The 14,530-nt window shown below is 36.4% G+C and overlaps 1 protein-coding gene across 1 annotated transcript in view; it reads right to left on the reverse strand.

Annotated features, from left to right (window-relative positions):
* Positions 1-12,140, reverse strand: part of LOC127873597 (synaptotagmin-11-like) — a 30,754-nt gene extending 18,614 nt beyond the window's left edge. The window contains exons 1-4 of the mRNA XM_052417468.1: positions 11,975-12,140; positions 2,434-2,856; positions 582-779; positions 43-63 (exon numbers count right to left, since the gene is read on the reverse strand). Coding sequence (XP_052273428.1) covers positions 43-63; positions 582-779; positions 2,434-2,856; positions 11,975-12,140 — 808 coding nt within the window. The remainder of the gene's footprint in view (positions 1-42; positions 64-581; positions 780-2,433; positions 2,857-11,974) is intronic.
* Between the last annotated feature and the right edge of the window lie 2,390 nt (positions 12,141-14,530).

The following is a 14,530-nucleotide window of genomic DNA, read 5'->3' on the forward strand; positions in this document are numbered from 1 at the left end:
TATTTAGAAGAAGTCACAGAACAATATTCCAAAGTAACAAACCTGTTGGCTGCGGCTGCTTAACTGAAAAACAAACAAAAGCGATACATTAAATCTGCATACTGTATACAACTGAGTTTATTTGATTTTGTATTAAACACCGCATGATTTTTTAATATGTAAATTATGTGTGGTAAACATACATACAGAAACTGTTCATTAATTAATTCTAAACGGTCAGTCAACAATGAAAGATTTTAGCTCTCTTCATATTGCCATTTGTTTGGTCGCTTTAATACCATCGAGTAAGCAAAGGATAAATCCATCGAATGTGTGTATCGATGAGTCCTTCTTTAAACGTGTTTTTATCTTCAATATTTTTACTTCATACGTTCAGTAAATTCGCTAATACAGCTAGTTGTCTCTACACATTTACGAATTAATTAATCGTCGTTAGATGTAAACACTTAACACGCACACAATAAATGTGAGTGATTAAACAGACTACCGCGTTTCCACTTGGAACAGTATATACCAAAATTAACAAAACATAACAATTACAGATATTACAAGAGCATATATTAAGTTATAGTATTGTATACCTTCCGGAATAAATATTGCACTTGGGCGTCGAATTTCGGCGAGCGAATGGCTGCGTCGGTATGGGCGCGGCTTACGTCTGGTCTTCTCCTGCTCTTTACCGTCTCCCTCCTCAAGACTGGACCTCCTTGTTTCCGGCGGAAGCTCTTCCTCCAACGTGTACATTGCGTCCATTTCTAAATTCTCAGAGTCGGAAAGGTCTGAAATTCAAACGATTATTTGGAATGTATATATGCATTTGTTTTGTTTTTTTCATAATACACAAAAAACGATCCTGGTAAGATGGTCTATATGTACAATAAATATACTTGCCCTTGATTTTGCTAATACACACGGTATAAGTTAACAAAACTTTAACGTTCTTACTGAGTCCATTATACGGTAGTTGTTTGTGGGAATGTTATAATTATTTCCAATATGGTTTCTTAACTACATACTGTTGTTGTTGTTGTTGCTGTTAGAAGTATTCGCCGTGTGGTCTTATTTGATTTAGCGTTCCATCATTGCGTATGGTCATCCGGTACCTTGATTTCTCGGACATTTTTAAATTGGAATGGTATTCATTCTACCAAGCATTTTAGTACAAAATGTATATTTCGTCAAACAGGATTAGTATTGCAACCAAAAAATTCAGCCATTTTTTACATGTCAACCTTAATTAAAGTATGCGTTATTTGTGCAGAACTTTCTCGATTGACACGGTCTTGTAGAAATGAGAGAGATTTTTAACGATAGACAATACCATCATTTTGAGATGGTTAATTAAAAAAATCCCTACTCTTCGTAACGATCAATGATTGGTATTCTTCTTAATCATATTCACAGACTGCTAATATGCCAAGTGTATAGAGTACACGTCATTTAAGCGCAACTTTTCGTTTTTATAACTCCTGGCAAAGTATAGTATTTTTTCAGATGTAAAATCTTCCACGGATAGATGTACAATCTTTCTATCTAATGAATGTTTTATGCAAGACATTTCTTCACTCAAGGTCTTCGTCTGAATTAAAGGAGTATTCAAAATTAATCATTTTCTAGAAAATCCCAAGAGTATGTGTCCAGATTAAACTAATAACGGTAGAACATATTCTCCAGAATTGAGCTTATATGTTTCTTTCAATTTCAAACTTGATATATAAACTTGAACAGAAAAACGATCCTTTTTAATTCAACTCTTTGTTTGTAAATGGTATCCAGAAAACGTTTGGGTGAGATCATGCATTAAACAGAATACTATCCTATTCCTCAAATGATGTTTTTTATGCTACATAAATGCTGATAGTTAATTTAAACCAATGTCGATTTGATAATTTCAATGCGTTAGACTTGACCTGTATTCGTGTTACCAATGGTGAAAATAGCATCAATAAGAATTGGGTTTATTTGTGTTTTTCATCTGTGTTTGCCTTAAACAGAAACAATGACTTCCGTTTCGAATTCCACATGATATGAACATATTTACATTTTCAAAACGCTCAAATCATGAAGGAAAAATAAATTCTATACTGTAGTATCTAATTATAAAAATTGCAATTAATGTAAATGCAAGAAGGTATTAATCGTCCAATAATGATTATTTTAATTAAATAAATATTTACCAATATTCTCAGATTGAATTACTTTAATTTTATGCATCAATGGTAAAAGGAGAGAACTTGAAGCATACATCCGCACACAAAGCGTACTATGTATATATTAAAATAAAAACGATCATTCAAGTATCTTGATGGATACATGGCCCTTTTGATGACTTAAGTAGTTACGAAAAGATCATTTATACATATTTATTAAAGCGCATTATATGAATCACTGTTTTCTACCCACGAGATTGTTTTGAACGACAAAGTAACTTACCAGCTAATAATTCATCTGTATCGTCATATCTGCCAGAACTAGCGTTGGAACCTTTGCGACTGCTTTTGCTGCTTCCAGAACTGCGTCTTGACGTGCAGTCTGAAAGCAGTGACGTTCGTCTGCTACTCAAACTGCTTCCGGATCCACGGCGGTCATTGGATGCGAGAGATGTCCGACGGCTGCTCAGGCTACTTCCGGAACCCCTGCGGTCTGTTTCATTAGATGCTATCGACGTTCTCCTGGAACTCATGCTTTCTGCACTGCATCGCCGCAGGTAGTCAGAGGCGTAGGACTGTCTACGACTTCCGTAGTCAACGAATATCTGAGGAACAACGAATTTAGTTTGCTCCTGCTTCTTGTTTTGCATTGGACCCATTACTAAACTTTTCTTATCTTCGGCTTTTTCTGTTTTTCTTACGCCAGCTGAAAAATAGATAATAAAAATTAGATTAATTTATAAATATATGATGATAATTCAAATATATCTTACGACCATCAAACACAAAAACAAATGCAACGACACTAGTAAAATATTGGTAAATTACGATCCTATTTGTCCCGTCTGAATATGCCAATAAAACGATAATTATACAAAGTTATTCGTTTGCATAAACAAGATTAGCAGATTTAAAATCGTTTAAATTATAATGTAAAAGTGTTTATGCAATGTTTAAAGTCTCTTCTTCTCAGACTCAGACAATTTTCAAATGTTGAATTTACACGTCCGATTAAATTGACTACATTATGTAGTTACAAGAACACACTTTCTTTTATACCTAAATTGCTAATGATTAAATATGATATTTGTGCAGTGAAATAACAGCAGTGAAAATAAACAAATTGTTATTTTCACCGGTGAAAATAGCAAATTTTCGGAACTACTTTTTCTATTTTTAGATTATCATATCAAGATTTACTTTAAGATTTATATTGTGTTATGATCACGAGTGAATTTAAAACGATATTCCATCGAATCCAACAAATTTTCTTTTTCTTTTATGCTTTTGTAACCGCTAAGTAACATTGTAAAACAGTTTAACCGGAGAATTTCGCTGGTATAATGACGTCATTTTGTGTATTGAAATGTATTGAGGCACGCCACAGGAGAAAGGGTAATTTTTCAGCAAAAGGGAAACTGCTGTTCATTATTGTCTTGAAAAAGGGGCATAAAAGAAACTGAAAATGTGTTTATGTCAGTGTAAAATCAAATCGTTTGTTATTTCACGAGTGATCATAGAAAATATATTTTCACGAGTGGCGCACATGAACAAATATCCTCTATGTAGTACAGTCTATTGTATGATGCAATCATTACAAACCTGTCATATTCAGTGTTCAGAGCTGTCTAAACTATTTCATGACAATAAAACATGTTCCACAACTTATTTTATATATTTTGGAATATGCATGTTTATTATGAACAGTATGCATCATTAGCTTTTTTTTTTAGTTAATGGTATAGTTCTTACATTGGGACAAACATGGTCATATCATTGTTAAACTTGGGTTTAAGAAAAGGTTATACAACTTTAAAACATAAGTAATACTTAAAAAAAAATATTAAAAGGAAAAAGAAAGCTTATATTTGGAAAATTCAAATTGCACAAGGCACTGATTACTGAAAAACTGTTAAACACCATTCAAACTAAAACGTGTCATTGCGTCTACCCAGTCAATTAAAACCATACAAAGCAAGGTCACTCGTGTAGTTTAAATTAGCATATGTGCACAGAAAGCTAGTAGTCGACTATGGTTTTCATCAGATGTGTATACATGTATATGCAGGCATTTTATAATAGCCATGCGTGTATGCCACAAAACAAACGCTGGTTTGTGCAAAAAAAGTGATAATTTTATTGCTTATGTGCTTGAAAGTGATATTGAGGAAGCGTTGGGGATAATATTTATTTCTTGGTGCTTGCATATGAAAGCATTACTATGTTTTGTTTCTTATGTTATAATCATATAAATATTTAACATTCTCGTCGCTACTACTTGGTCATATTTGTATTCAGAATAATCGGCTAATTCCATTAATCGATTTCATTCAACGTTCCATTTTTGCATTAACCGCGAAAAGGCGGAGAACCCTATATTCACACATTTGTTTTCTATATGTTGTGTTGTCTAAAATGATTGTCTTTTTTTTTGTTTGGAGGAAAGCCCACTTGTCTTAAATAACGGAATTTCGGACGATGTCAGGTTTTTCTCTGGTTATATCGCTTTGATGTCAATATATCTGTACAGAAAATGGTGATGTGTTAAGCGATACGTTTTTCAATATTTCTTTACTGAAAACGGTGATGTTTTACGCGATACATTTTTCAAAAAGGGCCATATGTCAATAAGCATTCAATTGCATTTGTCCAAACATTGAATGTGCATATATCTTGCACGATTAATACATAATTTAAAAGTCTGTTGTTTAAAGGGATCTTTTCACGCTTTGGTAAATTGACAAAATTGAAAAAAGTTGTTTCAGATTCGTAAGTTTTCGTTTTAGTTATGATATTTGTGAGGAAACAGTAATACTGAACATTAACCATGCTCTAATATAGCCATTATATGCATCTTTTGACGATTTTAAAACCTAAAAATTATAAAGCGTTGCAACGCGAAACGATTGAATAATTTGGAGAGTTCTGTTTTTGTCGTTAAATTTTGTGAAACTACGAAGATTGCTTATATAAGGTATAAAATACGTCAAGAATGTGTACTCGGCGGAATAGCTCAGTAGGCTAAAGCGTTTTTACTTCAGGACTCTGGCAGGATTCCAAGGGTCACTGGTTCGAAACCTGCTCCGGGCAATGTTCTTTTCCTTTTTTTATTTTTTTCTTGATTTTTTACTGGAGCTTTTACGATCCAATGTTTACATTTATCAATATAAAGCATTTAATGAATAAGTTAAAAAATGCCAAAATCTGTGAAAAGGCCCCTTTAAATTCACAATCCATAATAATATCCTGTAATCATTTAGTGTCAAGCACATCTAAGCTGATTTGTTCGTTGTGCTGAAAACAGAAAAGAACATCTTAATGTACTACACAGTTTCATTTATAATGTTCCTATCAGCCATAACTTTCCCATAACTTTCGCAATAATTATACATCAAAGCTTGTGGATATATCATGTAACTGATAGCTTTCAAAAGGCTCCTATGCAATTAGTTTGTTTTCTAATGACAAGCGTAATTTTATATGAGTCCGTGTTTGACACCAAAATTGCGTTATGCCTAATTACACAACATATAACACTTTCTCGCTTCAGTTTTAATATTGATTAAAGATGAGCCGCGCTCTGCGAAAAGGGGCTTAATGCATGTGCGTACAGTGTCATCCCAGATAAGCCTGTGCAGTCCGCATAGGCTTATTAGAGACGACACATTCCACCTAAACTTGCGTTTTGCTAAAAAGAGACTTTCTGGAAGCGAAAACTATCATAAAAGCGGAAAGTGTTGTGCCTGACTAGCCTGTGCGGACTACGCGGGCTAATCTGGGACAACACTCTACGAAAATGCATTACAATAAGCATTTGTTCATGTAACAACATACACTTGTAAGATGATAACACCCAGGTGTCATGAAGCAATATGCAATTAAGCAATATCAAGGGACTGACGTACTGGAGTTTCCGTTAATAGCGAAAGCCGCCTATGAATTCTACCGCTAAACATTTAACATGATCATAAGCAGTGTCGCCCGTAATTGATTTATGGTAGCATAATTTCCGGTAGTTCTTTAAGCCACGAGATAATTTACGTCAAAACTATTAAATGCAGACACGATAATGCAGGTACGGAACGGGCAGATGATATAACCGACATTGTATCCTGAGGTATATATATATACTTGTTATTGACGATCAGTGCAAATCGGCGGGTATAATTTTGCGGTAGCGATATCAGAGTTTTGTATGCATCCGATTGTAGGTTTATTTTTAAACCCATGTAGTATTGATACATTAATATGTCCAAAAAATCGCTTCAATATTTTTCCCATGGCATAATTCACATTATTTGTTATACAACTTTTTGATCTTTAAATTTCCAAAGAAAAAATACTTCTATGAAGAGTGAAGATGAAAAGTGAGCAGGGCTGATCAACATGTAAATTAAATCGAAACTGAATTTTAATTCATACGACAGCGAAAAGTTCGTGTTGACTTTGCGATTTGACATAATTAGTAATTTCTTCTTCGGTCTTTTTTAAATGTATTGAAAAGCATGTTAATGGAAGTCAACGGTGTATGTACTGTCAGGAAATTACGCCTAATTATTGCATAAACTCCATTACTATATTTAATTATTTGTACATAAATAAAGCGTTTTTTCCCAAACAGTCTTTTAACCAATGAAATGCGGAAATATTCTATTACATTCGTATTATTGTAAAGTTATGTCAACACACAACTGCAATTGTTAACACTGCAAGAGCTACACTTGACTTTTATTCCAGCTCTTGTCAGTGAAAGTGGGAACTATTATAGAAAAACGAAATTAATCACTTTTGAAGTATCTGTTTTTAGTAACATATAGACATGTTGTTGTCTTCCTGGTATTTTATTCGATAGCAAATATAACATGTCACATTTTTTAGTGTGAAAAGAAACGAAATCTCTTTGATAAGCAATCAATACCATGCACTTCATTCCTACCAGGGTTACACAAGATGCACATTATGCTATATTTATATGAGCCGTGCTCTGTGAATATGGTGTTTAATGCATGTATGTGCGTAAAGTGTCGTCCCAGATTAGCCTGTGCAGTCCGTTTCAACAAGGTCCCTTCTTAGCAAAAATCCAGTTTAGGCGGAAAGTTTCGTCCCTCCTGATTATTTTGTGCAAACTGCACAGGCTAATCTTGGACGACACTTTACGCACATGCATTAAACCACCTTTTCACAGAGCACGGCTCATATGTATTTGCGCACGATCGATAATGTCCAAATAGGATAACGACTCTCTACTTCAACACGTTTTTTTCTGTTTTTTGACGAATATCATCTATAACAAGCTGCCGCGTCCCTCAGAAACATGCAGATTGTTGTTGGTTTTAAAACAGAACGCATAAACCTTTCAAACAACGTCCGTATATTTTTTCCTGAGGGCGGTATGTTTCTATATTAGGTTAATCAGTTACATTAGTCTTCGGATTGCTAACACCATTCTTTTATGCCCACTGTCTTCCCATATTCAAGACTAGGCGCACTTTTATTATCTACTCCGTGAACTGTTAATGTCGTAATTAACACAATTGATGGAATGCAAAATCCAGTTTATTAAGACATGCTGCTCGGCGGTAATGCCTGTCATGGTGAGCATTACGCCAGATATTTCACTGAATTTAAGTGCACACTTCGAATAGGACGTTATTTGATTACTTTCAACAACCTGCATGCGTCATCAACATTGTACGCAATAATGTTCTATTACTGTCCAAATTAGGCTTCCAAAAATACTTTTCTACAAACAAGCTAATTATAAAAAATATATATATAACAGTGAAACATCCAAGGTCTTAACTTGTCCCGTAGTCTCGATGACTGTTGTGGAACCATAGGTGATCAGGCAACCAGTTCTCTTTATTCTTCTCGCCTCTCGAACTGTCTCATAGCTTCGCTGAGCCTCATCCCTGTCCACTCTGAGACGTTGTCCTCCCATTTTTCTTTTGTCTGCCTCATCTCCTCCCTTCTTTTACTGTGCCTTGTAACACAGTCTTGGCAAGCCCTGGCGATCGTGAGACGTGCCCATACCACTTTAGTTTGCGTATTTCCACGTTGGTCAGTAGTTCTTCATGGAACCCGATGGCTTGCCTAATTCTGTTTCGGACTTCAGCTGATTGTGTCCATGACTCACAGGCATACACAAATATTGACATGTCCAGGGTGCGCATCAGTTTGATCTTTGAGCTGAGGGCTATGTTCCTGTCCTTCCAGATTGTTTTTAGTTTTGTGAGTGCTGCTGTGGTCTGAGAAATTCTGGGGAGTATTTCAGGTTTGGATCCTGTGTCTGTGACAATTTCTTCCAGGTATTTGAAGTCATCTATGTCGTCAGCAAAACGTTGGTTTGTGATTGTTCTGCCGCAAATGCTTACTGTCCCCTCATGGTATTTTATGGCGTATGTCATTTTTCTTTCCAGGAAGATATTGAAGAGGGTGGGAGAGAGCAAACAGCATTGTCTTACTCCGACTGTGATTCTGAACCAGTGCTCAATGCTGCTGTTGAAGTATAGGGCACTTGTGACAGTGTCATACAGGTGTTCTATGACTCTGATCAGGTTGGCGTTGATGTTGTATACCCTCATGGTAGCCCACAGTGCTGCATGCCATACCCTGTCGGAAGCCTTTTTAAAGTCCACGAAGACGTGGTAGAGGTCCTGCTGGTGTTGTAGGTATCCTGAGGTTCAAGATCTGCTCCGTTGTACTGCACCCTTGTCTGAAGCCTGCCTGTTCTTCATTGATAATCTTCTCTTCCTGTGGCTTCAATCTGTTCAGTAAGATATTCAGCATAACTTGCGAGTGGCTGATGAGGCTGATAGTTCTGTAGTTCTGGCATAGCTGTAAGTTGCCTTTCTTTGAGAGTGTGATGATGAGGGACTTCGTCCACGGTGTGGGCCACTTCCCCGTTTGCCAGATCTTGTTGCAGATTATTAGCAAAGCACTGATCATCTCCCCCCCCCCCTGCCTGTACCAGCTCTCCTGGGATATTGTCCATTCCTGCTGACTTCCCCTTCTTCAGCGATTTCATTGCTGCTTCCACTTCTACACGAAGGATAGGCTGGTCGTCGTTGTTGGTTGCTTGAGGGATATTTGGTACCTCTGGGTCTCCCGTGGTTCTGTAGTTGTAGAGTTCTGAGTAGTTTTCTGTCCACCTCTTTAAGATGTCGTGTTCCTACGTCAGACACTTTCCGTCTTTGTCTTGTATTGTGGTGGTTCGCCATTGTTTTGTGCTGGTCAGATCTTTCACCAGTTGCTAGGCTTTTTTGCTGTTGTTCTTCTTCAGGCTATCATCAATTTCCTGGCACTGTTCTTCAATCCAGTTATCCTTGGCCTTTTTCATGCTTTTCTTGATTTCTTGGTTTACTGCTTTGTAATGCTTTGTGCCTTCTGTGTCGTTCTTTTTCTTCTTCAGGTCTCTCCGCTTGTCGCAAAGATTGAATACATCGGCTCTGACCCAGGGCTTTTTAACTGAGCGGTGTTTTCCAAGGATCCCACTGGCCGTTTCAGTCACCGCTGTGGTGAATGTGTCAATCAGCGTGTCTATGTCTGTGTCGACTGCGTCTAGAATGGTAAGCCCTGCAAATTTTCCTCCAATCGTTGCTTGGAAGGCTTCTGCTACCTCTGGATCTTTCAATCTTTCGAGGTCGAATTTGTTTCTTGTAGGGCCCAGTTTGTTGGCTTTCTACATGTGATGCTTGGAGTCATTAGAACGAGCTCGTGATCGCTCCCAATGTTGGCCCCTGGAAAGCTCCGTGTCTTGTTTACGTTCACACCGGAGCGGAAGCGCTTTTTCACCATGATGAAGTGTATTTGGCTATGGTGTTCTCCACTGGGACTGTGCCACGTGGATCTTCTTGATGGTGTGTTCGAGTCAAACGTATTTGCCAGCATGTTGTAACTGGAAAATGCAAAGAGCCTCAAGCCCCTCTCGTTGGAGTGCTGCCCACATGTGCCTTTGCAGTTCTTGTACATGTAGGCATCTTCTCCTACTTTGGCGTTCAAGTCGACTTGCATCTAAGGTATATACTTCTATAAACGGTATTTTATGCCCAACATATTGCAATTTTAAGGCTCCAAGCACAGAGATGAACGTACTGAAAGCCTTTGTTTTACGTGTGTTAAAATAACAATAACTTTGAAGTCTCTTTTTATCGTGTTTATTAATCTTTTTTAACAGATTAGTTCACAAATGTTTGTATTTTTAGCAATCTTATTGACCTATGTAACAACAACAAAATAATAGTTACAAAAGTTGTAATGTATAAAACTAACAAGACAGAACAGGAATACATTACAAAGGTAACCGAACTCTAGTGATTTAGGAGTAAAATCTTGCGCGCTTCTTCTTGGAATTGCAAGCGTATTTGACCGCTTTGTATTTTTCATTTAATCTTTGTAAAGCGTTTTAACCGATTTGTGTATGATTGATGACTCTTTTAACCAACCGATATTGTGCACATTTTATCTGAGTCAAGACTGATGTTTGCCTGTATGATTGTAATGAATACGTCCTTTTTCGAATTTTCTAATTGTTATATTGCCAAAATGTAAATGCATTATATCATCACAAACATTTGCCTTAAGGTCTTCAGAATTTCTGCATAAATTTTAACTGAAAACATGTTTCAAATGTATAATCAAAACATGACAATATGTAAAAATGGGTATGCAGGAATATACGTAAAGGTTTTGGTGATAAAAGTAAAATTAAGTTTACATTTGCCGATCTGGGCTTTATTTCGGGGCTTGGATTGGAGCATAACCATCTCAGGTCACAAGTGTAGTTTGTCTTAAATTTGTCTGAACATATCTGATTGGATGCCATATTTTTAGAGCACTATCCCCAACGCACTTATTATCAAATCAAATGAGCCATGTTCTGTGAAAAGGGGTTTAATGAATGAGCGGAAAGTGTCGTCCCAGATTAGCCTGTGCAGTCCGCATAGGCTAATCACGGACGAAACTTTCCGCCTAAACTGGATTTTTGCGTAGAAGAGACTCCCTGTAAACGAAAAATATCATAAAAGCCGAAAGAGTCATCCCTGATTAGCCTGTGCTTACTACGGTGGCGTCAAATGAACGCCCTTGCCAAAGATGGGTACTACACTTAATGGTGTCAAGGTAAAGTAAGTGCACTTATAATAGAAGACGGAACTTACACTAGAGGCGTCAAATGAACATGACCTTACTGGAAGTTTACGAACAAGATGAACGTCCAGGTCAAGAAATGGTCCTTACACATGCTTTATAGGCATCAGATGAGCGACAAGATAAAAAGGGAGAATTAACAACAAATGCGCCAGATGCACTTAAACAAATGGAATATAGGCGTCAGATGATCGTCAAGGTCAATGAAGTGTATTTTAAATTGAGGCGTCCGATTAACGTTAATTATCTTGAAGTTTATCATTCAATTAAGTCGGACGATAAACTTCAATGTCAATGAAGGATTTTTTTTTATATAAGCGTCAATACAAAAGAGGATGTGTGCAATGTCAAGAAATGGTACTAAACGTAGATGCGTACGATGAATGTCATATGGATGTCAAGGTCAATATTCTAATATATAGGCGTCCGATGAACATCAATGTTAACCAAGGCTAATAACGATAGAGGCTTCGAATAAACCGTAAGGTCAATGAAGTTAACCTACAGTAACAAGACGTCGAATAAACGTAAGGCAGCGGTTCTTACAATAGATGCGTCGGATGATTAAGGTCACATTACGGTGTTTACTATAGAGGAGTTAGGCGGAGCTCAGAGCTCTGTGGGCGGTATTTTAAATAGAGGAGTCCGAGAAAGTCAATTTCATGAGAGGTACTTACAATAGAGGCGACGAATGAGGCGCTTAAGACTTCTGTCCCAGAACGTCCTTGACCTGATCATCGGGTACTTCATGCACACCACGATGATTATGAAAGAACATATGCCGAGGGTAACCACGCCTAGAATCACCCCCGCCATTTCTAGGATTGGAACTGAAAATAGCATAAACATGTCTTTGTTCAGATATTTATTTGTTTCATGTTCAACTGTGCTCTAATTTTAATTGAAAGTTTAGTTTCTAAATGCCTACCACGAACCATTTTAAAGAACATGTTATCCCGTTGTCTTAGTAATTGTAGCGATGTTTAATCGCGTGCTAGTTGACATCGGTATACATTTGGGTAAAAATGCAAATTACAGTTGCATTATGCCGTTCATCACAATACAATTAACTATATGTTTATTGTCTTTACATCTTTATTTCCAATTTTTATATACGCCTTGATTATTTTAATATAGAACAAATACGCCACAATCAATGCACTACTGATGCTAACTGTTCTTGTATAATAAAGTCGTGTTCTGAGAAAACTGGGCATAATGCATGTGCGTAAAGTGTCGTCCAAGATTAGCATGTGCAGTCCGAACAGGCTAATCAGGGATGACACTTTCCGCCTAAACTTGATTTTCGGTAAGGAGGGACTTCCTTCAAACTAAAAATACCATAAAAGCGGAAAGTGTCGTCCCTGATTAGCCTGTACGGACTACACAGGCTAGTCTGGGACGATACTTGACGCACAAGCATTAAGCCAAGTTTCCTCAGAACGTGGCTCAACAACCTGAATGTTCTCATTATAATTCAGGAACGCGGCATTCTAGCGATTTCCAGTAACACATAACCAGATTTTTCTTTCAAACAATTACATAGAACTGGTGCAAAAACATCATACAAATGTAGTTATCTTCACTTTTGTGATCGTTTAACGGATACATATCCGTAAATTAAAAAAAAAACAATTGAAAATGTTATCGAGCATTAAAACTCACTCACAAGAATGTGTTTTATAATTTGGACGTTAACCCAAATGCTTTAAATGTACCATTCCAATGCGGTGATCAAAGTTCAAACAAGTTTATGTTATGATTGTGTATTATTAAAAACAGTAGAGAATAAGAATAAAATTATTCTTCTGGTAAAGTTTCCGAAGGTTAATGTATGCTATTTTAGCAACATTTATTATTAGGCAACGATTTACGTGTTCCGGTAACGGCATTTATGTTTTTGCTTTTGGTAAAAAATATTCACCGTGAGAATGCATATATTCAATCGTGATGCAGTCAACATTACGAATCCATCAATGAATTCCTGTGAAAACTAGGAAATATATTGCGGAGTTTAAAACATACGTTTGCATAAATAACCATTTTTTAGACAATACAACACACGCTATACTTGTTTTTATGGAAAAAAATAAGTGAAGTAACCTTATTATAAACTCGATTTTATTATTAAACTAACTTGACTTTAATGCCATGTTTGTGTCATATTTGTTGAACCTCAGTGTGTGAGGTCATTATATAATATTGTTTCTCCATATAAGATGAATTCCAGCAATTATTATGTGATGTGCTAGTTGTTAGCGTGATGTGTACATTAAAACCTAAATGAGCCGCTCTCTGTGAAAGGGGGGGGGGGGGTGATGCATGTGCGTAAAGTGTCGACCCAGATTAGTCTGAGCAGTCCACATAGACGACACAACGCATAAAATGGATTTTCTGCAAGAAAGCCTCTCTTGAAACGAAAATTTCAATTAAAGCGGAAAGTGTCGTTCTGATTAACCTGAGTGGACTACACAGGCTAATCTGGGATGATCCTTTACGCACATGCATTAAACCCCCTTTTCACATAGCAAATCCAAAATGAGTACACTTTATCAAATATACTCGCAATAAAAAGTCTATTACTGAGTTTAGAAATTACCACAACTATATAACAAAAAAAGAGAATATCCGTACAGTTCATGAAACATTATCATTCTTACCAATTACTCACCAAGTGTGCCAAATAACCCCTAAAGGTACACTTTCTCCATAGATCTATAATAATATATACTAATCACTTTATGAAGTGTTGCAGATGTTGTAAGTGTAACAGGTATAGAAACAATTTAACAATATAAATTATTTTTTTAAATATATATTGAACTTGAGGTTTGGGAATGTATCGTATTCTTGCAATATTTCGTTTGTGTTTATTTGCATGCGTTAACTGTCGATAAGATAACCTAATAAACGAGAACATATTGCAATGTACACACGTCAAAACACAATTATATTCCAAAACTGTGCTGCGCATCATATGAAATTATATTACGTATCCAACTGTAACACACAGAAGACTTCAAGGGAATATAATTCAGGCATCTAATGTTGTGTTGGATCTTGACGATTGCCCTTTTGACAATTTGTTTATTACTGCAAAATTCATCAACAGGGTACAACTCTTAAAACTTGAAAAAACCAAAATGTTCACTTTTATACGAGCCTGTTCTCCTACATAGTAATACAAGTGTGGAACATGTTGCGGATGAATAACGCCTGACCATTTCTAAGAA

The sequence above is a fragment of the Dreissena polymorpha genome, chromosome 3, assembly GCF_020536995.1.
Source record: "Dreissena polymorpha isolate Duluth1 chromosome 3, UMN_Dpol_1.0, whole genome shotgun sequence".
NCBI classification, from domain to species: domain Eukaryota; kingdom Metazoa; phylum Mollusca; class Bivalvia; order Myida; family Dreissenidae; genus Dreissena; species Dreissena polymorpha.